The sequence below is a fragment of the Saimiri boliviensis genome, chromosome 7 (genome assembly GCF_048565385.1).
Source record: "Saimiri boliviensis isolate mSaiBol1 chromosome 7, mSaiBol1.pri, whole genome shotgun sequence".
Lineage (NCBI taxonomy): Eukaryota > Metazoa > Chordata > Mammalia > Primates > Cebidae > Saimiri > Saimiri boliviensis.
Window position 1 is genome coordinate 67,160,675 of NC_133455.1, and position 16,185 is coordinate 67,176,859.

At 53.9% G+C, this 16,185-nt stretch overlaps 1 protein-coding gene and 1 long non-coding RNA gene across 2 annotated transcripts; both read left to right on the forward strand.

The window, feature by feature from the left end:
- Positions 1 to 865: 865 nt before the first annotated feature.
- Positions 866 to 4,428, forward strand: SMIM41 (small integral membrane protein 41). The gene is made up of 2 exons (XM_039472380.2): positions 866 to 1,311; positions 3,945 to 4,428. Exon 1 carries the CDS (start codon positions 921 to 923, stop codon positions 1,206 to 1,208), a length of 288 nt encoding a protein of 95 aa, XP_039328314.1. The 5' UTR covers positions 866 to 920; the 3' UTR covers positions 1,209 to 1,311; positions 3,945 to 4,428.
- Positions 4,429 to 5,627: 1,199 nt separating this feature from the next.
- On the forward strand, positions 5,628 to 14,430 carry LOC141584996 (uncharacterized). Its single transcript, XR_012518277.1, has 3 exons — positions 5,628 to 5,701; positions 13,787 to 13,851; positions 14,263 to 14,430. It is a non-coding gene; the product is annotated as an uncharacterized LOC141584996 (long non-coding RNA).
- Positions 14,431 to 16,185: the final 1,755 nt, after the last annotated feature.

Consider the following 16,185-nt stretch of genomic DNA (forward strand, 5'->3'; position numbering starts at 1 on the left):
TGCAGCTGGACTCTGCTCCCCACTCCCCCACTGGCTTGGCCGTGGGACACCTAGCTGGCAGTGGGCTGCCTGGTGCACAGCACAGCAACATTTCCATCCCTTCTGGCATTGTGATTTCCCTGAAGTGAGGGACTAATTTATCCAGGGTCAGGACTGGAGTCCTGGTGGCTCAAATCTGTGCTCTCCTGTTGGTCTGTAAATGTGGCTCTCCTTGACCTGTGGGGCCTGAGGAAATATGTGGGGTGGACCTTGAAATCCCCATGCTCTGCTCTGCTCTGCCTGAATGTCTCACTACTGTGGAGTCTGCGGGAGGCACTGACCTGCTTGTCCAGCCCCAGGAGGCTTCCAGAAGGGATGACGGACAAGGAAGGGTTGGAGTCATCCTCAGGGCTGCCCGTGTGCCTCCTGGCTCAGCAGTCACCTGGGCCACCTGGCAGCATAGAACTTTGGTCTAGGGACAAAAAGCCCAAGAAAGGGGACAGTCACCTTTGCCTCCTTTGTCTTGTGTCCTGTCCAGAGGGGTAGCTCCCCAGCCTGCACGTGGGATGGGGTCTGAGGATCTGCTCAGGGCTCTGCCCAGGTGGACCTCTTGGCCCTCTTTGCGAAGGGGAGGGACTCTTAGGGAGAGGGCTCCAGGTTTTGGCTGGCTGGACTCGCATGGGGGTGCCTATGGGCCTTGGGGATGAGAAGAAATAAGGCGGCCCTGACCCGGATTCCTGGCCTGTGGAGAAGGGGTGATAGCCCACAGCGGCTGGAGCTCTTTGTCTAGGAAGGGCACAAGCACTGCGCAGCGGGTGGGGGCGTAGGGCGCCTGGGGTCCGCCCCTTAGTTCCCTCCCTGACGCAGCCGTCTGCCGCCCGCCAGCCTGGGCTCCCGCACATCTGGCGATCCCACCACATCTGGGCAGCCGGCGCTGGAGCATGAACGGCTCTCAGGCGGGCGCTGCGGCTGGGGCCGCCTGGCTGAGCTCCTGCTGCAACCAGTCGGGGTCGCCGCCGGAGCCTCCCGAGGGGCCGCGCGCCGTGCAGGCGGTGGTGCTGGGCGTGCTGTCCCTGCTGGTGCTCTGTGGGGTCCTGTTCCTGGGCGGCGGCCTCCTCCTCCGCGCCCAGGGCCTGACAGCGCTGCTGGCCCACGAGCAGCGTGCGTCCCGCGAGCCCGAGCCCGGCAGTGCCCGCGGAGAGGACAGCGATGACGACGACCACTCCTAGGCGCCCTGTTGCGCTCGGAGGCCCGTCCCCATGCTGCCCCGGACTCCGTGCAGACGGCTGCTGCGGTTCCGACCCCTTTTCCGAAGCGGCGCGCCCCACACAGGTGAGAGGGCAGGGATCGGGAGTACGGGCGCGGGGCTCCCGGGGGCCTACAGTAGCTTCTTTACTGAGGGGCTTATGGGGCGCAGCAAGGCACCTGTGTCAGCGACTCTGGTTCCCAGCTCTGTGAGTCCGCGGCGGGTGGGGCTGCAGCCACCCAGGTGTGCGGGATCAGGAGGTGGCTGCCCCGCCCCGATAGTGTCTCCTGCAGCCCTGGCCCCCTCTTCCAGTCTTAAGTTTTCCCACCTTATGCCCTTTTTCTAGGAACAGAGGCTGCTGTACCACTGTAGGGTGGTTGTGGAGGCAGGAGGATGACAGAGGAGGGAGTCCGGAGGCCGTAGTGTGCTTTGGGGGCTTCTTCCCTGGACCCTGCCATGACCCCCCACGGTCTGCAACTGCCCCAGCCCCTATAGGTCCTAGGCCCAATTCTGCACTCCATGGGGCTGAGGAGACAGGCAGACAGCTTCAGCTTTTGGCCTCAGCTTCCTGAAGACTTTTCCCTGGAAGGGGGCTTGGGGGAGATTCTTTGCCCGGACTTCCTCTCGAGACAGGGAGGAGAGTGTGGTCATGTTTGAGGGCAGAGCCAGGGGCCTGGGTGGCCCTGGGAATGGGGAGGTGTGTGGAAGGCTCTTCCCTGGCCTCCGCTCATGTTGTGGAGCAGCGGGGTGGGGGAGCAGATGCAGCCCAGAGCGAGGAGCTTTGTGTGGTGTGTGTTGGGAGGTGTGGATGGCAGGGTTCCCAGCAGCTGGGGGGCCTCGGAAGCACTGCTTCAGGAAGTGGGGCTGAGGACTCCCAGCTGCGGGGGCTCTCTCTGGGTGTCTCGCTCTGTCCAAGGACCGGAGCCATCTGGATGGAAGAGCCTGGTTGACCCGAGGACAAGGTAACTACAGGCCAAGGCCACCTGGGAAGAGCCACAGAGGCCTTCACTGTTCCTTCCGTCTGTTCAGCTTTGCATCTAGGAGCCCCTGGGGGTTTCTGTGGGTGAGAGTGTTTGTTTGTTGGGGTGACTTTGGCCTCTCTTGCCCCCTGATTCCGGAGCCCCTCCCCTGCTTGTCTAGGGTAGGGCAGGGTCCCGGTTTCCCTCTAAGAAAGGAGTCAGGCTGGGTGCCTGTGAGGGGTGGAGCAGGGGTGGGGGGGGAGGGGGATGTGGGCAGGTGCAGCTAAGCAGCTGTGAAGCTGCCGACGACGTGTGATCTCTGCCCAGCAGCCCAGGATTTGGCGTTAATACTGGGCAGTGGTGCCACACTGGCTTTGCTGAGCCAGGGACTTCTCACCTCAGGGCCGCTGCCCCCGCCCCCTAAGAGGGAGGGCTGTCCAGGGCCCTGAGGGGTGTGTGCCACGTGTGTGTTACTGCACCTGGCACAGGCAGGGGGCTGGGTCCAGGAGACATTCCTGCCTCCCTTCTCTGGAGGAGAGGATGGGAACTTCCTCTCTTGATTGTACCCAGTTCCGGTTCCTCCCAGACGCCTTGTCTGTAACCCTCTGGCTCCGTGCTCTCCTCTCCTTTCCCAGCTGGGAGAGAGGGTCCCCAGATCACTGGGAACAACTTCCTTTTACATATGGGGAAGCTCAGAGAACAGTAAGTGACATGCTCATGTGAATGACAGAACCGGAAGCAGACTCTGGGCCCTGATTCCAAGTTCACGGTCCATTCTGGCACTTGGGGGCCCCTCTCGTTCTGTTCTTCTCCCCTGCTTTCTTAGCACTCTTTGAGATGCAGGTACAGAATATGGCCTCTCTTCATACATTTGTGAATCAGGGGTGGACCCCCAAACCTCTGTGTCACTGCCCCCTTCCTGTCCTTGCTTCCCCAGGGCCCTCCCTACCCTCTTGTCTACAGGGAGCAGTCTTCCAGATGCCAGCAACAGCTTCCTAGCCAGCTGGGCTCAGCTTTCCTGGCCTGAACCTGAGGGGGGATGGGCTTAGAGGGTCAGCTGGAATAAACATCCATGGAAAAAAATCCAAGCGGTCAGAGCCGGGGAGCAGGGCTGAAGGCTGATGACCTTTGGTTTGGCCTTTGGGCTCAAGTTGCTGTGGTGTGAGGGTATAGAGCGATTTGGTGCTGGGAAGGGCTCTGCCCCAAGCATCTTCGTGTCTGCTCACACCCAGGACAGGGCCCTGGGCGGGGGATAGAGGCAGGGGCAACGGCTTTCTTCATCCAACTTCCTCCTGTTGCTGTTCCTGGGCCCAGTGCTTGGAAAGGAGGGCGTGGGGTGTGTCAGAGACCTCAGTGTTCCTTTGGGAAGAGACTGAGATGTTTGTCGTGGAACTCTGACCCCAGTCAAGGCTGTCAGGCTGAGTGGGCAGGAAAGAATGTAGAAAATTGGGAAGTGGGTGCTGCTGTCACCCCATGTCTCAGGCTCCAGCTGGTAGTGAGAGGTGGGGGGATGGGTGAAGGCCTGAGTGCCAGGGAGAGAAGCCAGGTACTTGGAATCCCAGCCAGCTCCCTTAGCCTGCACCATCCATGGGGGAAGGGCTGGGGCGGCTGATGGGTTCAGATTTTGCTCTCACCTTCCTTCAGCCCCTGAGATTTTCCCTAAGCTGGGAAAGGCTCTCAGGGGTTTCTGCAGTCCCTTCCTCACCATCCACATCGTGCGGCTCCCTCTCCAGCAAAGATGGGGGTGGCTCTCTCTACAGATTCCTGAGCCCTGCGTCATCTGCTGACCAGAGAGCCCACTCTCCTGCTGCCGCTCTGGGGAACCCATGCCACCCTCAGCCCATTCTTGGTGCAGATGACAGACTGGGAGATACCTGGCTCGTGGTGAGACCTCAACCTGGGATCCTTGCACCCAGCCACTGCCTCTGAACTGCTCTGCTGGACCGCAGGAAGTCCTCGGTGTGGGCCTGCACGCTCCCAGCCCGCTCGGGGCCTGCTGCATGTCCTGGGCACTGAAGTGGCCACACGTCCTGGATGCCTGGCGCAGCAGGTGCTGGCTGTGCCCTCTGCCTTCTGGCCTCTGAGGACATGAGTGCACGCCTATCCTGTGTGGTGTGAGGCAGCAGTGGTCTGACAGTGACCCGCCCCTGCTCTGAGTCAGTGCCTCCCGTTTGCAGGCCTGCGGCGCCCCCACCATCCAGGAATGCTGCATCACTTTCTGTGGCTGGTTATTAAATATGCTGGTGATGCAAGTTTCTGGTCTACTGTCTATGTCTCCAGCTCTTGACTCTAGGAATTAGTGGTTTGTTCCCCGGCTCCCCTCCAGGTTGACCTGCTTCTAGCATATATAGCAACCTCAGCCCCTGTCCCCTGGCCTCTCAGTGGTGGCCTTTCCCCTTGCACCCTCAGATCCACATCTTCCAAGGTGGGTGTGAGGTGGGGGCAGAAAGCCACTCTCTCGCCAGCACTCGGCTGCCCCCGTGTGGCCAGTGTGGGCAAGAGCACCACTTCATTCAACCACTCACTGTTGGGGTCTCATCAGAGTCCGGCCTGAGCCCTGGCTTTTGAGGGTGGATTTCGTGAACATGTGCATGGAATTCTAGATTGCAAAACCTTCCTAAACCTCAGTCTCTTCGTTTATAAAATGGCGATGACAATATCACTGGTTTGTCATTGACCAAATAGATAACATGCTTGTTCATTGAAAAAAGTCTTTCTGCACAGTAATCATCCTGTAGCAGCATTATTTTCCCTAAATCTGACCATCCCCAGAGAAGAAGAGAAGAGGAGAGGAGAGGAGAAGGGAGGGAAGGGGAGGGGAGAGGAGGGGAGGAGAGGAGAAGAGGCAGAAGAAGAGAGGAGAGGAGAAAAGTATAGAATTCACCAGAAGTACAGAACCAGGAGAGAGGCATAGAACCTGCCCTCTGTTCCTGGAAACACTTCATCATATTCTTTCTCATGAGTGTTTACTGAGTGATCGCTCTGTGCCAGGCATGCTCTGGGGCGTGGGGATGAGGAGATAAACAAGACAGAGCCCATGCCCCTGCAGAGCTCACAGTCTAGTAAAGAGCGGGCTCACAAAACTGAAGTTAAAACAGACAATGAAAAGAGCCCCGAGCAAAAGAGCAGAGAGCAGAGAGAGCTCTGCTGAGGTTAGCAAAGCGCAACTCACAGAGGAGGTGGCATCACCACTGGGCATTCGCCTGGCAAGAAGGGGGCAAGAGCATTTCAGGCAGAGATTTGGAGGGGTGAAGCAGCGAGTTTTGGAAGCAGGTGGTCTGGGGCAGGGCAGGCAAGGGAGGCATGACCAGGGCGGTGGGTAGGGCGGCCTGGGCAGGAGTTGGAGCTTACCCCAGGAGCAGCGAGGCGTCTGGAGGGTTTCAAGCCAGAAGTGACATGGTAAGATCTGAAAGAACTGGGGGGTAAGTTTGTGGTGGGGGTAGCAGCCTGGAAGCAGAGAAGCGGCAAGGAGGCTGTTGTCAAAACCCAGCAAAAATGATAGTCGCCTGGACTGGGGGTAAGAAGAGGGCCAGAGCTGGGACACTGGCTTTGGTCACTGATCAGATGTGAAGGATGGGAGAGGGAGGAGGGGAGGACGCTGCTCTGGTTTCCGGTCTGAATACTGCGTGTGGTGGTGCCACCCACTGAGAGGATGTGTTATCAGTTAGGACTTTTTTGGTCTGAATATATAGAAAACCCAAACTATATTTGGCTCAGGCAGAAGGGAACGTATTGGCCCATGTAACTAAAAAGTCTAGGGGTGGCTCTGGCCGCAGGCCCAGCATGATTCAGGGCTCCATGGTGGGAGCAGGCCTCAGTTTCCCCTCCTCCTGTAGCTCTGCTTGCCTGCGCTGACTTCTTGCCATAGAACCTGGTGGTTGAGAGCAAGGACTCTGGAATCACACGGCCTGGATTTGAATTCCAGCACCGTAGTGATTAGCCGAGTGGCCAGATAAGGCCCTTAACCTCTCTGTGACTCAATTCCCTCCTCTTTAGGGTTGGAAAAATAGGGCCTAGCTCGTGACACATTTTGTTAGGGCAAAGTGGGATCCACACATGTAGGGTGCTTGGCACACACCAGACGCCAAGAAAATGCATGTGAGTGTTGACAGTGTGTGTTCCCGGCCTCCATGTGAGGCAGACGTTGGCTTTACAGCCTCTCAGGTTCAAACCTATCAGGAAAGAGGGAGGTCTTCTCCCACGTCACTTGGACCAAACCCTGGAGTTTGCTGCCATTGAGCCTGTTTGACTCTGTGCTAACCCTGAAACAATCCTACACTGAGAATATGGAATGTTCTAGACTTTGGTCACATGCTGTGCTTGGATTGAGGTAGAGGTGGAGGGAACACCACAGACCGCAGGGTCTAAAGTAGGGGGCTGTCTGTTCACCAAAGCTGGGCCCCTGGTCAGTCCTGGGGTGAACAGGTGCTGGGTGGCCATGAGCTAACCCATGGCCGCTGCTGATGGGGCATGGGCAGAGGGGCAGCCGATGAGCTCAGCTGTGGCACCTTGAGTTGGAGGGGAGCCGTCAACTGGACAATGAGTGTACAGGACTGGGCTTCAGCAGAGAGAGTTCTGAGCCCTGATGCTGCTGGAGGTGGAAAGTGAAGCTGCAGGAATGCATCAGAATGAGGTGAGGAGGCTGGAGATGGTGGCCGCAGCCCTGGTGGATGACTGCTGAAAGGCAGGGGCAGGAGAGGAGCGCTCAGGGAGGGGGGAGGGAAGCCGAGGAGTGGGCTCTCTTGGCCACTGAGGAAGAGAGGATTTTGGAAACTGAGAGATTGGCCAGGGGCCTCCATGCCCCGAGCAGTTCTGGGGTGCTGGGGGGGGGACGTCCAGCCTGGGGCCTTGGAGGGAAGAAGTGGGGAAGACTTCTGCCCAGCGGAACTGCTCCCACCTCTACGCCTCAGCCTCCAAACAAAGCTCCATTCAGAAGAAGATGGTGCTGCGGTTGCCTGTGGCCTGCCAACCCACTGCAAGGAGAGGCACAGACTTGCTAGGACGCACTCCTTCATGCTGTGTGAATGCTTTCCCAGGCACCTGTCTCATCTAGGCATAATCAGACAATACAAAATCAAACAAACATGCAAAATGGATCCTCATCCTGCTCCACAGCTGCCAGGCTGCCCTTCCCAGTCACATCTGACTTCTGCAAGGCTTCTGTGAGTCTTCCAGGAGGCCAAGGCTGCAGCCACATGCCCACGCCCACACCCACACCCACACCCACACCCACACCCACATCCACGGCTCCTCTGGGTGTCCACCTGCCCCAGCTCAGAGCTGAGGGCCCTCGAGATCCCTTCTTGACAGGCTGTGCTTTACGGCCACGCCTTGAACCCTTTCAACCTGCTCACTCTGACATTGTCACTCTGGTCCCTTGACCTCTTTTACCTCTGCTTCCTCCCTGACCCTCAGCCCCTTCCTGCCCCGCTGCCCCACTTCCAGTGTGGATTGCATGCACATTACCTCAGTCACTGTCTTGCCATGTCCTAACCTCACTCCATCCACAGAACCATCCTGGTGAAACCTGAATCCTGTATGACTGCAACTCTCTGTTCTTTGAACTTTTACCCAGGCTGCTCCTACCCTCAAAGAACATCACACCCCTGAGCAGACTGATGGCGTGAGAATGGTCCCCGGGTCACACTGCCTGGCCTTCGCCGTAGCCAGCTCTCTCTCCTGGTGCATTGTTGCAAGCCTTCCTGCTCTCTCAAACCTGACCTGCCGCCTCCCAACTCGGCTCAGGTGGCCTCTCCTCCTCCTACTTCCCACAGAAAAGAAGCGGGCAGAGGAGGGCCAGCCCCCACCCCTGCAGCCCCTCCACCCCGATGCTTGAGCCGCCCCCCCCCCAACCCCCGCTTCCTCCTTAACTGGAATTCTTCAGTTGCTCCTCTGCTGGCTGTCGCGTCCAAGCACACTCCGGTTTCTGCCACCTTAAAATAGCGCTCTTTTGCACCCACTGCCGCCTCCGGTTACTATCCTGTGTCTCACTTGTCTCTATAGCCAAACTTCTCCAGAGAGTTACCCACGCCTGCTGTCCCCACTTCCTGGCCTCCTGTTTATGTCTCCATCCTCTTCAGCCTGGCCTCCACTCCACCCAAGCTGATGGCCGGGTCGTCAGATCCCCTGGGTGGTTGCTCCAGCAGCTGCTCTCCTGGCCCCTTCTGCGGTGGCTGACCCCTTCTCATAGCTCTCCTCCGGCTCCTGTGGCTGTTCCCACAGAAGCTCGGTGCCATCCACAGGAGAGGAGGAGACTGCTGGGGCTCCCGCTGGGTCTGCTGCTTACGGGTGTGAGTGAAATCCTCTCTGTCGTTAGGAAAATGAGATCGTGATCACACTCACCTGAGACACTCAAACAGGATGAAGGGCGCCTCAGCGTCTAGGCACCTGGGCTCCGGAGCCCTGCTGGGTTGGATCCAGGCTCCCTCAGCTCCTAGGCCTGCCCTTGGGGCATCTCCCCTGTCTTGTACCAGGGTTTCCTCTTTCTTCTCCCAACACCAAATTCCTCCGGGCTCTTTCCCAGGCCTTCCCCTGGGCTCCCTCTGCCCCTCCCTGGATGGAAATCGCCATCTCTCTGCCCATGGCTCTGAAATCAGCAGCCTCAGCCTAACCTGGCCCCTGAATGCCACGTTAATCTGCCCACCCATTCTACAGAGATTTATTGGGCGGCTGCTGTCCCAGGCACTAGAGAACATGTTGTATGTGGGACAGGGGGTCGCTGTCCCACGGAGCCTGCAGACTTGCTGGTGGGAAGGGCCCTTCGGTGTGCTTGTAAGCAAATGCACGAGGTGCCTGCAGAGAGTGATTGTGCTGCAAGGGAAAGACAGCAGGGGGACGGGATGGAGACCTGTGGGTGACTCTGGTGAAGGTGGCCAGGGAAACCTTCTCCAAGGAGATGACACTTGAGCTGAGACCTGACCTGTGAGGAGACTCTAGCCAGGGAAGATCTGGGGCACAGTGTTCCTGCCAGAGGGACGGGAAGCTCCTGGGGTGGGAGTGAGCCTGGTGTGTCTGAGGGGCAACCAAGAGGCTAGTGCGGCTGGGAAGGAATGCGGTTGGGGTGGAAGGCGCCAGAGCACACCCACAGCCAGGTTCTTCCCTCGGGAGCCATCTCCCTGGCAGGTTCTGCATCTTAGAGGATGGTTTCTCCACCCCAGCAGCTGTCCCTGATTCCCCTCTGCAGCCAGTGTGTCACCAAATATGGTCCTTTCTGCCTGATGGAAAACTTCATTCCATGTCCCCAGCCACCACCTCGACTTGCACTTGATCCCTGTGTCCCCTGGGGCTTCTCAGCCCACCCATCCTCCACACTGTCATCAGAGTTGTCTTTAGAAGAGGAGCATTCTGTCCAGCTGTGCTATCCGGTCCCTGTTTCACAATCCCTCAATGTGGCGTCCACAGCTCATAGGATAGCATCTTCCTGTGGCCCCCAAACTGCTGCCCTCTTGGGTCCCTGCTCCTGCATCTCTCGCTACTGTCCCTCACCTGCTCCACCACCTCCAGTCTTCTGGGCCTTTGAGGATGCTGTGCCCACCCCTCTGCCAGGCACCGAGACTTCAGTGGCCATGGAGGAGTGCTAGGCTCCAACCATTCACCTGCTCACTCATCCAGCAACCACTGCTTATAAAGCTGGTACTTTGTGCCAGGCACTGCTCCAGGCACTGAAGGAACAAAACCGGTGGAATTCCCTGCCCCTGTGCTGCCTGCTTTCTTGTGAGGTGAGATGGATGATAAACTACACAATTTAAAAATAGAGCCTGTCAGATGGCATATTAGCTCCTGGGGCTGCTCTAACAAATACCACAAGCTGGGTGGCTTGAAACAGCAGAAATGTATTCTCTGATCATTCTGGAGGCCAGAAGTAGGAAAGTTAGGTGCTGGCAGGGCCAGGCTCCCTCTGAAATCTATAGGGGGTCAGGCACAGTGGCTCACACCCCTAATCCCAGCACTTTTGGGAGGTTGAGGTAGAAGGATCGCTTGAGTCCAGGAGTTCAAGGCAACATAGTGAGACCCTCTCCCCCATCTCTACAAAAACATTAAAAAATTAGCCGGACATGGTGGTGGGTGCCAGCTACTCTGGAGACTGAGGCAAGATAATAATTTGAGCCTGGAAGGCTGAGGCTGCAGTGAGCTGTGATTGTGCCATGCACTCCAGCCTGGGCCACAGAGTGAGACACCCTCCTATCTTCAAAAAAATAAAATGAGTTGGGTGCAGTGGCTCATGCCTGTAGTCCCAGCACTTTGGGAGGCCGAGGCGGGCAGATCACCTGATGTCAGGAGTTCGAGACCAGCCTCACCAATCTGGTGAAACCCTATCTCTACTAAATACAAAAAATTAGCTGGGTGTGATGGCGCACACCTGTAATCCCAGCTACTCAGGAGGCTGAGGCAGGAGAATCACTTGAACCCGGGAAACAGAGGTTGCAGTGAGCCAAGATTGCGCCATTGTATTCCAGCCTGGGCAACAAGTGTGAAACTCCTCTCTAAATAAATAAATAAATAAAACTAAAATGAAAAATACCTGCAGGAGAATCTGTCCTTGCCTCCCCCTGGCTTCTGGTGGTGGCTAACAATATCTGGCGTCCCTCGGCTTGCAGCTGCACAGCTCAGCTCTGTCTCACCAGAGACAGTGTGGTGTGCTTCCCAGGTCTCCTGCTCCAAATTTCTTATAAAGACACTAGTCATTTTGGATTTGAGGGTCCACTCCAGTCCAGTATGGCCTCATCTTTTTTTTTTTTTTTTTTTTTCTTTTGAGACGGAGTTTCGCTCTTGTTACCCAGGCTGGAGTGCAATGGTGCGATCTCGGCTCACCGCAACCTCTGCCTCCTGGGTTCAGGCAATTCTCCTGCCTCATCCTCCTGAGTAGCTGGGATTACAGGCACGTACCACCATGCCCAGCTATTTTTTTTGAATTTTTAGTAGAGACGGGGTTTCACCATGTTGACCACGTTGGTCTCGATCTCTTGACCTCGTGATCCACCCGCCTCGGCCTCCCAAAGTGCTGAGATTACAGGATTGAGCCACCGCGCCCGGCCTTGGCCTCATCTTAATCTAACGAATGACACCTGCAATGATCCTACTTCCAAATCAGGGCACATTCTGAAGTTCTCAGGGTTAGAACTGTAGCATACCTCTTTTGGTGGGCGGGCACCTTTCAACCTATGGAGCAAGACAAAGTAGGGAGGGCACGTGGAGAGAGCAGGGGAAAGGCTGGAATTGTAAACGGAATCATCAGGGAAGGTGTCACCAGGAAGGTTGTTATTTATCTGTGTAGTTATTTATTGGCTTATTACAACCTCCATCTCAGCTCAGCCAACTCCCTCTTTTCTTGTTTTTATTTTTATTAGTATTTTTTCTTATGAAAACAGGGTCTCATTCTGTCGCCAGGCAGGAGTGCAGTGGCGCAATACCAGGTTCAAGCGATTCTTCTGCCTCAGCCTCCTGAGTAGCTGGGATGATAGGTGTGCGCCATCAACTTGGCTAATTTTTTTTTTTTTTTTTTTTTTTTGAAATGTAGTCTCACTCTGTTGCCAGGCTGGAGCGCATTGGGTGGATCTTGGCTCACTGCAACCTCCGCCTCCTGGGTTCAAATGATTCTCCTGCCTCAGCTTCCCAAGTATCTGGGACTACAGGCACGTGCCACCACGGCTGGCTAATTTTTGTATTTTTTGTAGAGACGGGGTTTTACCATATTGGCCAGGATGGTCTTGATCTCTTGACCTCATGATTTGCCCGTCTTGGCCTCTCAAAGTGCTAGGATTACAGGTTATGAGCTGCCGAGCCTGGCCAACCTGGCTCATTTTTTTATATTTTTGGTAGAGATGGAGTTTCACCATGTTGGTCAGGCTGGGTCAGGCGGATCTGGAAGTCCCGACCTCAAGTAACCCACCCGCCTCTGCCTCTACAGTGATGGGATTACAGGTGTGATCCACCATGCCTGGCCAAGAAGGGATTATTTGAGTGAAGACCTAAATGAGAGTGAGCAACAGAGTGGGGAGGGGGTGGGAGGAAGCCCTTCAGGCCATGGAACAAGAGGAAGGAGGGTGCCTGCTGTGGTCAGGGAACCGAGGGGAGGCCCAGGGCGCTGCAATGGGTGAGCAAGGGAGCACTGATGGGAACACAGAGAGGCTGCCCGTGAAGGGGCTCTGCCTTGGAGAGCCAGAAAATGTCTTGTACATTTTTTCTCAGAAAGACACTGAAGAGTGTGCTCTACCCAAACCAGAGTGTCAACCTGGAATGACGGCGACCTCTTCATGCTCTGGGAGAGAGGAGAGACCAGACAGCTGGTCTCTAAGCTCTCAGGCCAGAGAGTGGGGCAGTCTTGCTGGCTGGAAATCCACAGATGGCCAGCGAGAGGGGCAGCTCCTTCGTGAACACAGTCCCCATGCTTGGCTGCCGTCCTTACCATCCCTCCCAATACACACTGAAACTCACTGGATGCCCAGGATGTATCTTAGTGAAGGATCAAGTAAGGGTTCCAAACCCACAAAGGAGATGGAGCTTAGCTAATGCTCTCTTTTCCTGTTTTTATTTGTATTTTGTTTTTCTTATGAAAACAGGATCTCACTCTGTCACCAGGCTGGAGTGCAGTGCCGCAATCATGGCTCACTCTAGTCTCAGACTCCTGGACTCAAGTGATCCTCCCATCTCAGCCTCCCCAGTAGCTGGGACTATAGGCGTGCACTGCCACATCTGGCTGTCTCCTTTCCACCATATACAGCTCCCTGACGTTTTTGCTGCATGGTCCCCTATTCGTTCCCATCACGGGTTTCAGGTTTCTGGTGGCCGTTCAGGGAGCTGTCCTCAGCTTGAGCTTCTGCTCTTTCCACAGGAGATCTGGGGGCTTCAACTCTAGCTCCATCTTTCTCTGCTGGAATCTCTCTCTTCTTGAGCAACTCAAACCTCTTCACCCCTACGAGAGCTACTCTCTGTTGAAGTCCACAGTCTATGTGAACTCTCCTCTTTTCGTGACTTTGAACCCATTCCTTGCAAAACAGTCTGGCTCAAGGTGGATGTACCTCCTTCTTGACTGGTTTGCATGATAAGAGCCACTATATTAGCGGGGAACTTCCCTGCCGGAGCTATCTGCTCGAATGCCAGGTCCGTTAGGATGGGGATTTCTGCGGTTTTGCACTGAACATAGAGAACCATAGGGAAATACGTTATTGAACAAGTGCACTGCCCTTACATTTCTCCATTGATCACAGAATGCGGGGGCGGGGGGGGAACTGTAAATGTATCATAGCTCCTTAACTTTCTTAAGCAAAAATGGGTTAACTCCCAGAAATGTCCTAGAATCTCACAGAGGCACATTGCAGTTGCTCATATGACATGCCGCGGGCGTGAACAGAAGATTTAGAAAAGTGTTAACAGCAAAGTTTAAGGAGGACAGCTTGTAGACTTATTGTCATGTTCATCTTTTGGATTTAGCAATAATGAAGTTTTGTGAGGAAATCGAATAACCCCAAAATGTTTTCAAGGCTGTAAGTTCTTTAATTATCACTCTTCATGGATTTGCCTTTTTCCCAGTGTGCAGGCGGGGTGGAGAGGGACATGGTCTGTGATTGACTGAAAATTTAAACAGCATGCTCTTGTACCCCAGAGGGCGTTCCAGAGGCTATGAAAACATGGGGGCCAGACTCAGCCACTTCAAAGGCACAGGTGCTGGTGAGTTTCGAATGTATCTTTTTGTTTCAAATGTCTTTGCCACAAACCAAATGTTACAAGAATTGCAGGGGCAATTAATTAAAAGTAGAAACAATATTTCATCCTTTGTCATTGGAGAGAAATCACGAATATTTCAAAACCATTTGTCAGAAAGCGAGGAGTTAAGTCCCAGTGTTTCTTTTAGTGGGTTCCCAGGTCCCCTAGCCCCAAGGGACTTTCGTGGATGTTACTTGAAAAAAACGTGGTTAATAAACTTTGGGATTTGTGTTAGGCAAAGATAAACAGGCTTCTTTATTGCAGTTCTTTAAAGAAGCATTACTATGCCAGTATTATGATGAATCTAAAAGAGAGATAGAGGATTTCACAGCAGATTTGGCCAGATAATTCTTTTTCCTCCTTCTTTTTTTAAAGGAGCATCTCATGGGACCGCCATTCCAACGGACATACTTTGGGAAACATTCTAAAACGTTCCCTTTGGAAGAGTAGAAAAATTTTAGAAAAAATAAAAAAATAAAATCATGCCACTTCAGATGCATTTCCTTTGCTTTGTCAGGACAACACTATAAAATTAATTTTATGGCCAGGTGCGGTGGCTCACACTTGTAATCCCAGCACTTTGGGAGGCTGAGGGAAGTGGATCGCCTGAGTTCAGGAGTTTGAGACCAGCCTGACCAACATGGTGAAACCCCGTCTCTATTAAAAACACAAAAACTAGCTGGGTGTGGTGGCAGGTGCCTGTAATACCAGCTACTCAGGAGGCTGAGGCAGGAGAATTGCTTGAACCCAGGAGGCAGAGGCTGCAGTGAGCCGAGATCATGCCATTGCAATCCAGCCTGGGCAACAGAGTGAGACTCCATCTCAAAAAAAAAAAAAAAAAATTATTTCCAAGGATTGTAATGCCATATTACTAAATTTAAATTTACTTGTTCCCCTTCCCCCCAGAGTGATTTAAAAAACACACATTTTGGAACTACAACTTTTATGAAACAAACCTCTACAGGGAGTGAAGACCAAGTATGTTTGATAATTTCATACAGGATGGAAATGTCCCAGAATCTCATTTCTGCTGCAACGATTTTACCCAAACTTTGCTGTACTCTGCAGTTCTGGCAACTTGGCTGGCTTTCCTTTAGCACCGTTTTCACAGGAAGGCCCGTTCCTTGCAGGCAGGCTACAGTATTTTAGTTGCTGACCTCTATGGCAGCCCATCAACCTTGTCTAAAATGAACTGACCCAGAGACTGGGGTCAGTAGCCTGGGCCATTGGCTGAGGTATGGGGATTCAGGGCCAAGCCCAGGGAGCCTAAAGGCCTGACTTGCGTCTATGCTGGGAAGTTGGCTGTATTGGCCAAGAGACTGGTGATGTTTTACTAAATTAATCGAGCTTCTCTTGGTATGTCTTTCCCATGTTATATGTTGGGAACTTTAGCTTCTGAGTTGTACTGCTGGCTTCTGTGGTTATGACTGGAGATTGTCATGTTGGCTCTATTGCTGGACTAACATAATGGAAATGGACAGGTTCTTTATTTTTATTTTTTTTGTAGACGCGGGGTTTCACCATGTTGGTCAGGCTGGACTCAAACTCCCGACTTCAGGTGATCTGCCTGCCTCAGACTCCCAAAGTGCTGGGATTATAGGTGTGAGCCATTGTGCCCAGCCAGATTCTTTATTCAACTAGATTATCATTGAACAAAAGCAACGCTTTTGGAAAAAACTGGCTAGTTGCAGTGGCTCACGCCTGTAATCCCAGCACTATGGGAGGCCAAGTCAGGTGGATCACCTGAGGTCAGGAATTTGAGACCAGCCTGATCAATATGGTGAAACGCTGTCTGTACTAAAATATAAGAATTGGCTAAGTGTGGTGGCAGGCACCTGTAATCCCAGCTACCCAGGAGGCTGAAACATGAGAATTATTTGAACTAGGGAGGCAGAGGTTGCAGTGAGCCAAGATTGTGCCTCGGTTATAGAATAAGACTCCATCTCTAAAAAATTAATTAAAAAAAAAAGAAAAAAAAAAAGAAAAATATAACTTGAACAATTCCCACAAAGCTTTTTGAGTTATCATTATTATTATTGAGATGGTGTCTTGCTCTGTCACCCAGGTTGGAATGCAATGGTGCAATCTCTGCTCACTACAACTTCTGCCTCCCAAGGTTCAAGTGATTCTCCCGCTTTAGCCTCCCAAGTAGCTGGGATTACAGGCTTGCACCACTACAGCCAGATAATTTTTTGGTATGTATTTTTAGTAGAGACAAGGTTTCATCATGTTTGCCAGGCTGGTCTTGAACTCCTGACCTCAGGTAATCTGCCTTCTTTGGCCTCCCAAAGTGCTGGG

What these genes read in the sequence shown, in the direction of transcription:
- SMIM41 (XM_039472380.2), top strand. Translation starts at nt 921, where the DNA reads ATGAACGGCTCTCAGGCGGGCGCTGCGGCTGGGGCCGCCTGGCTGAGC.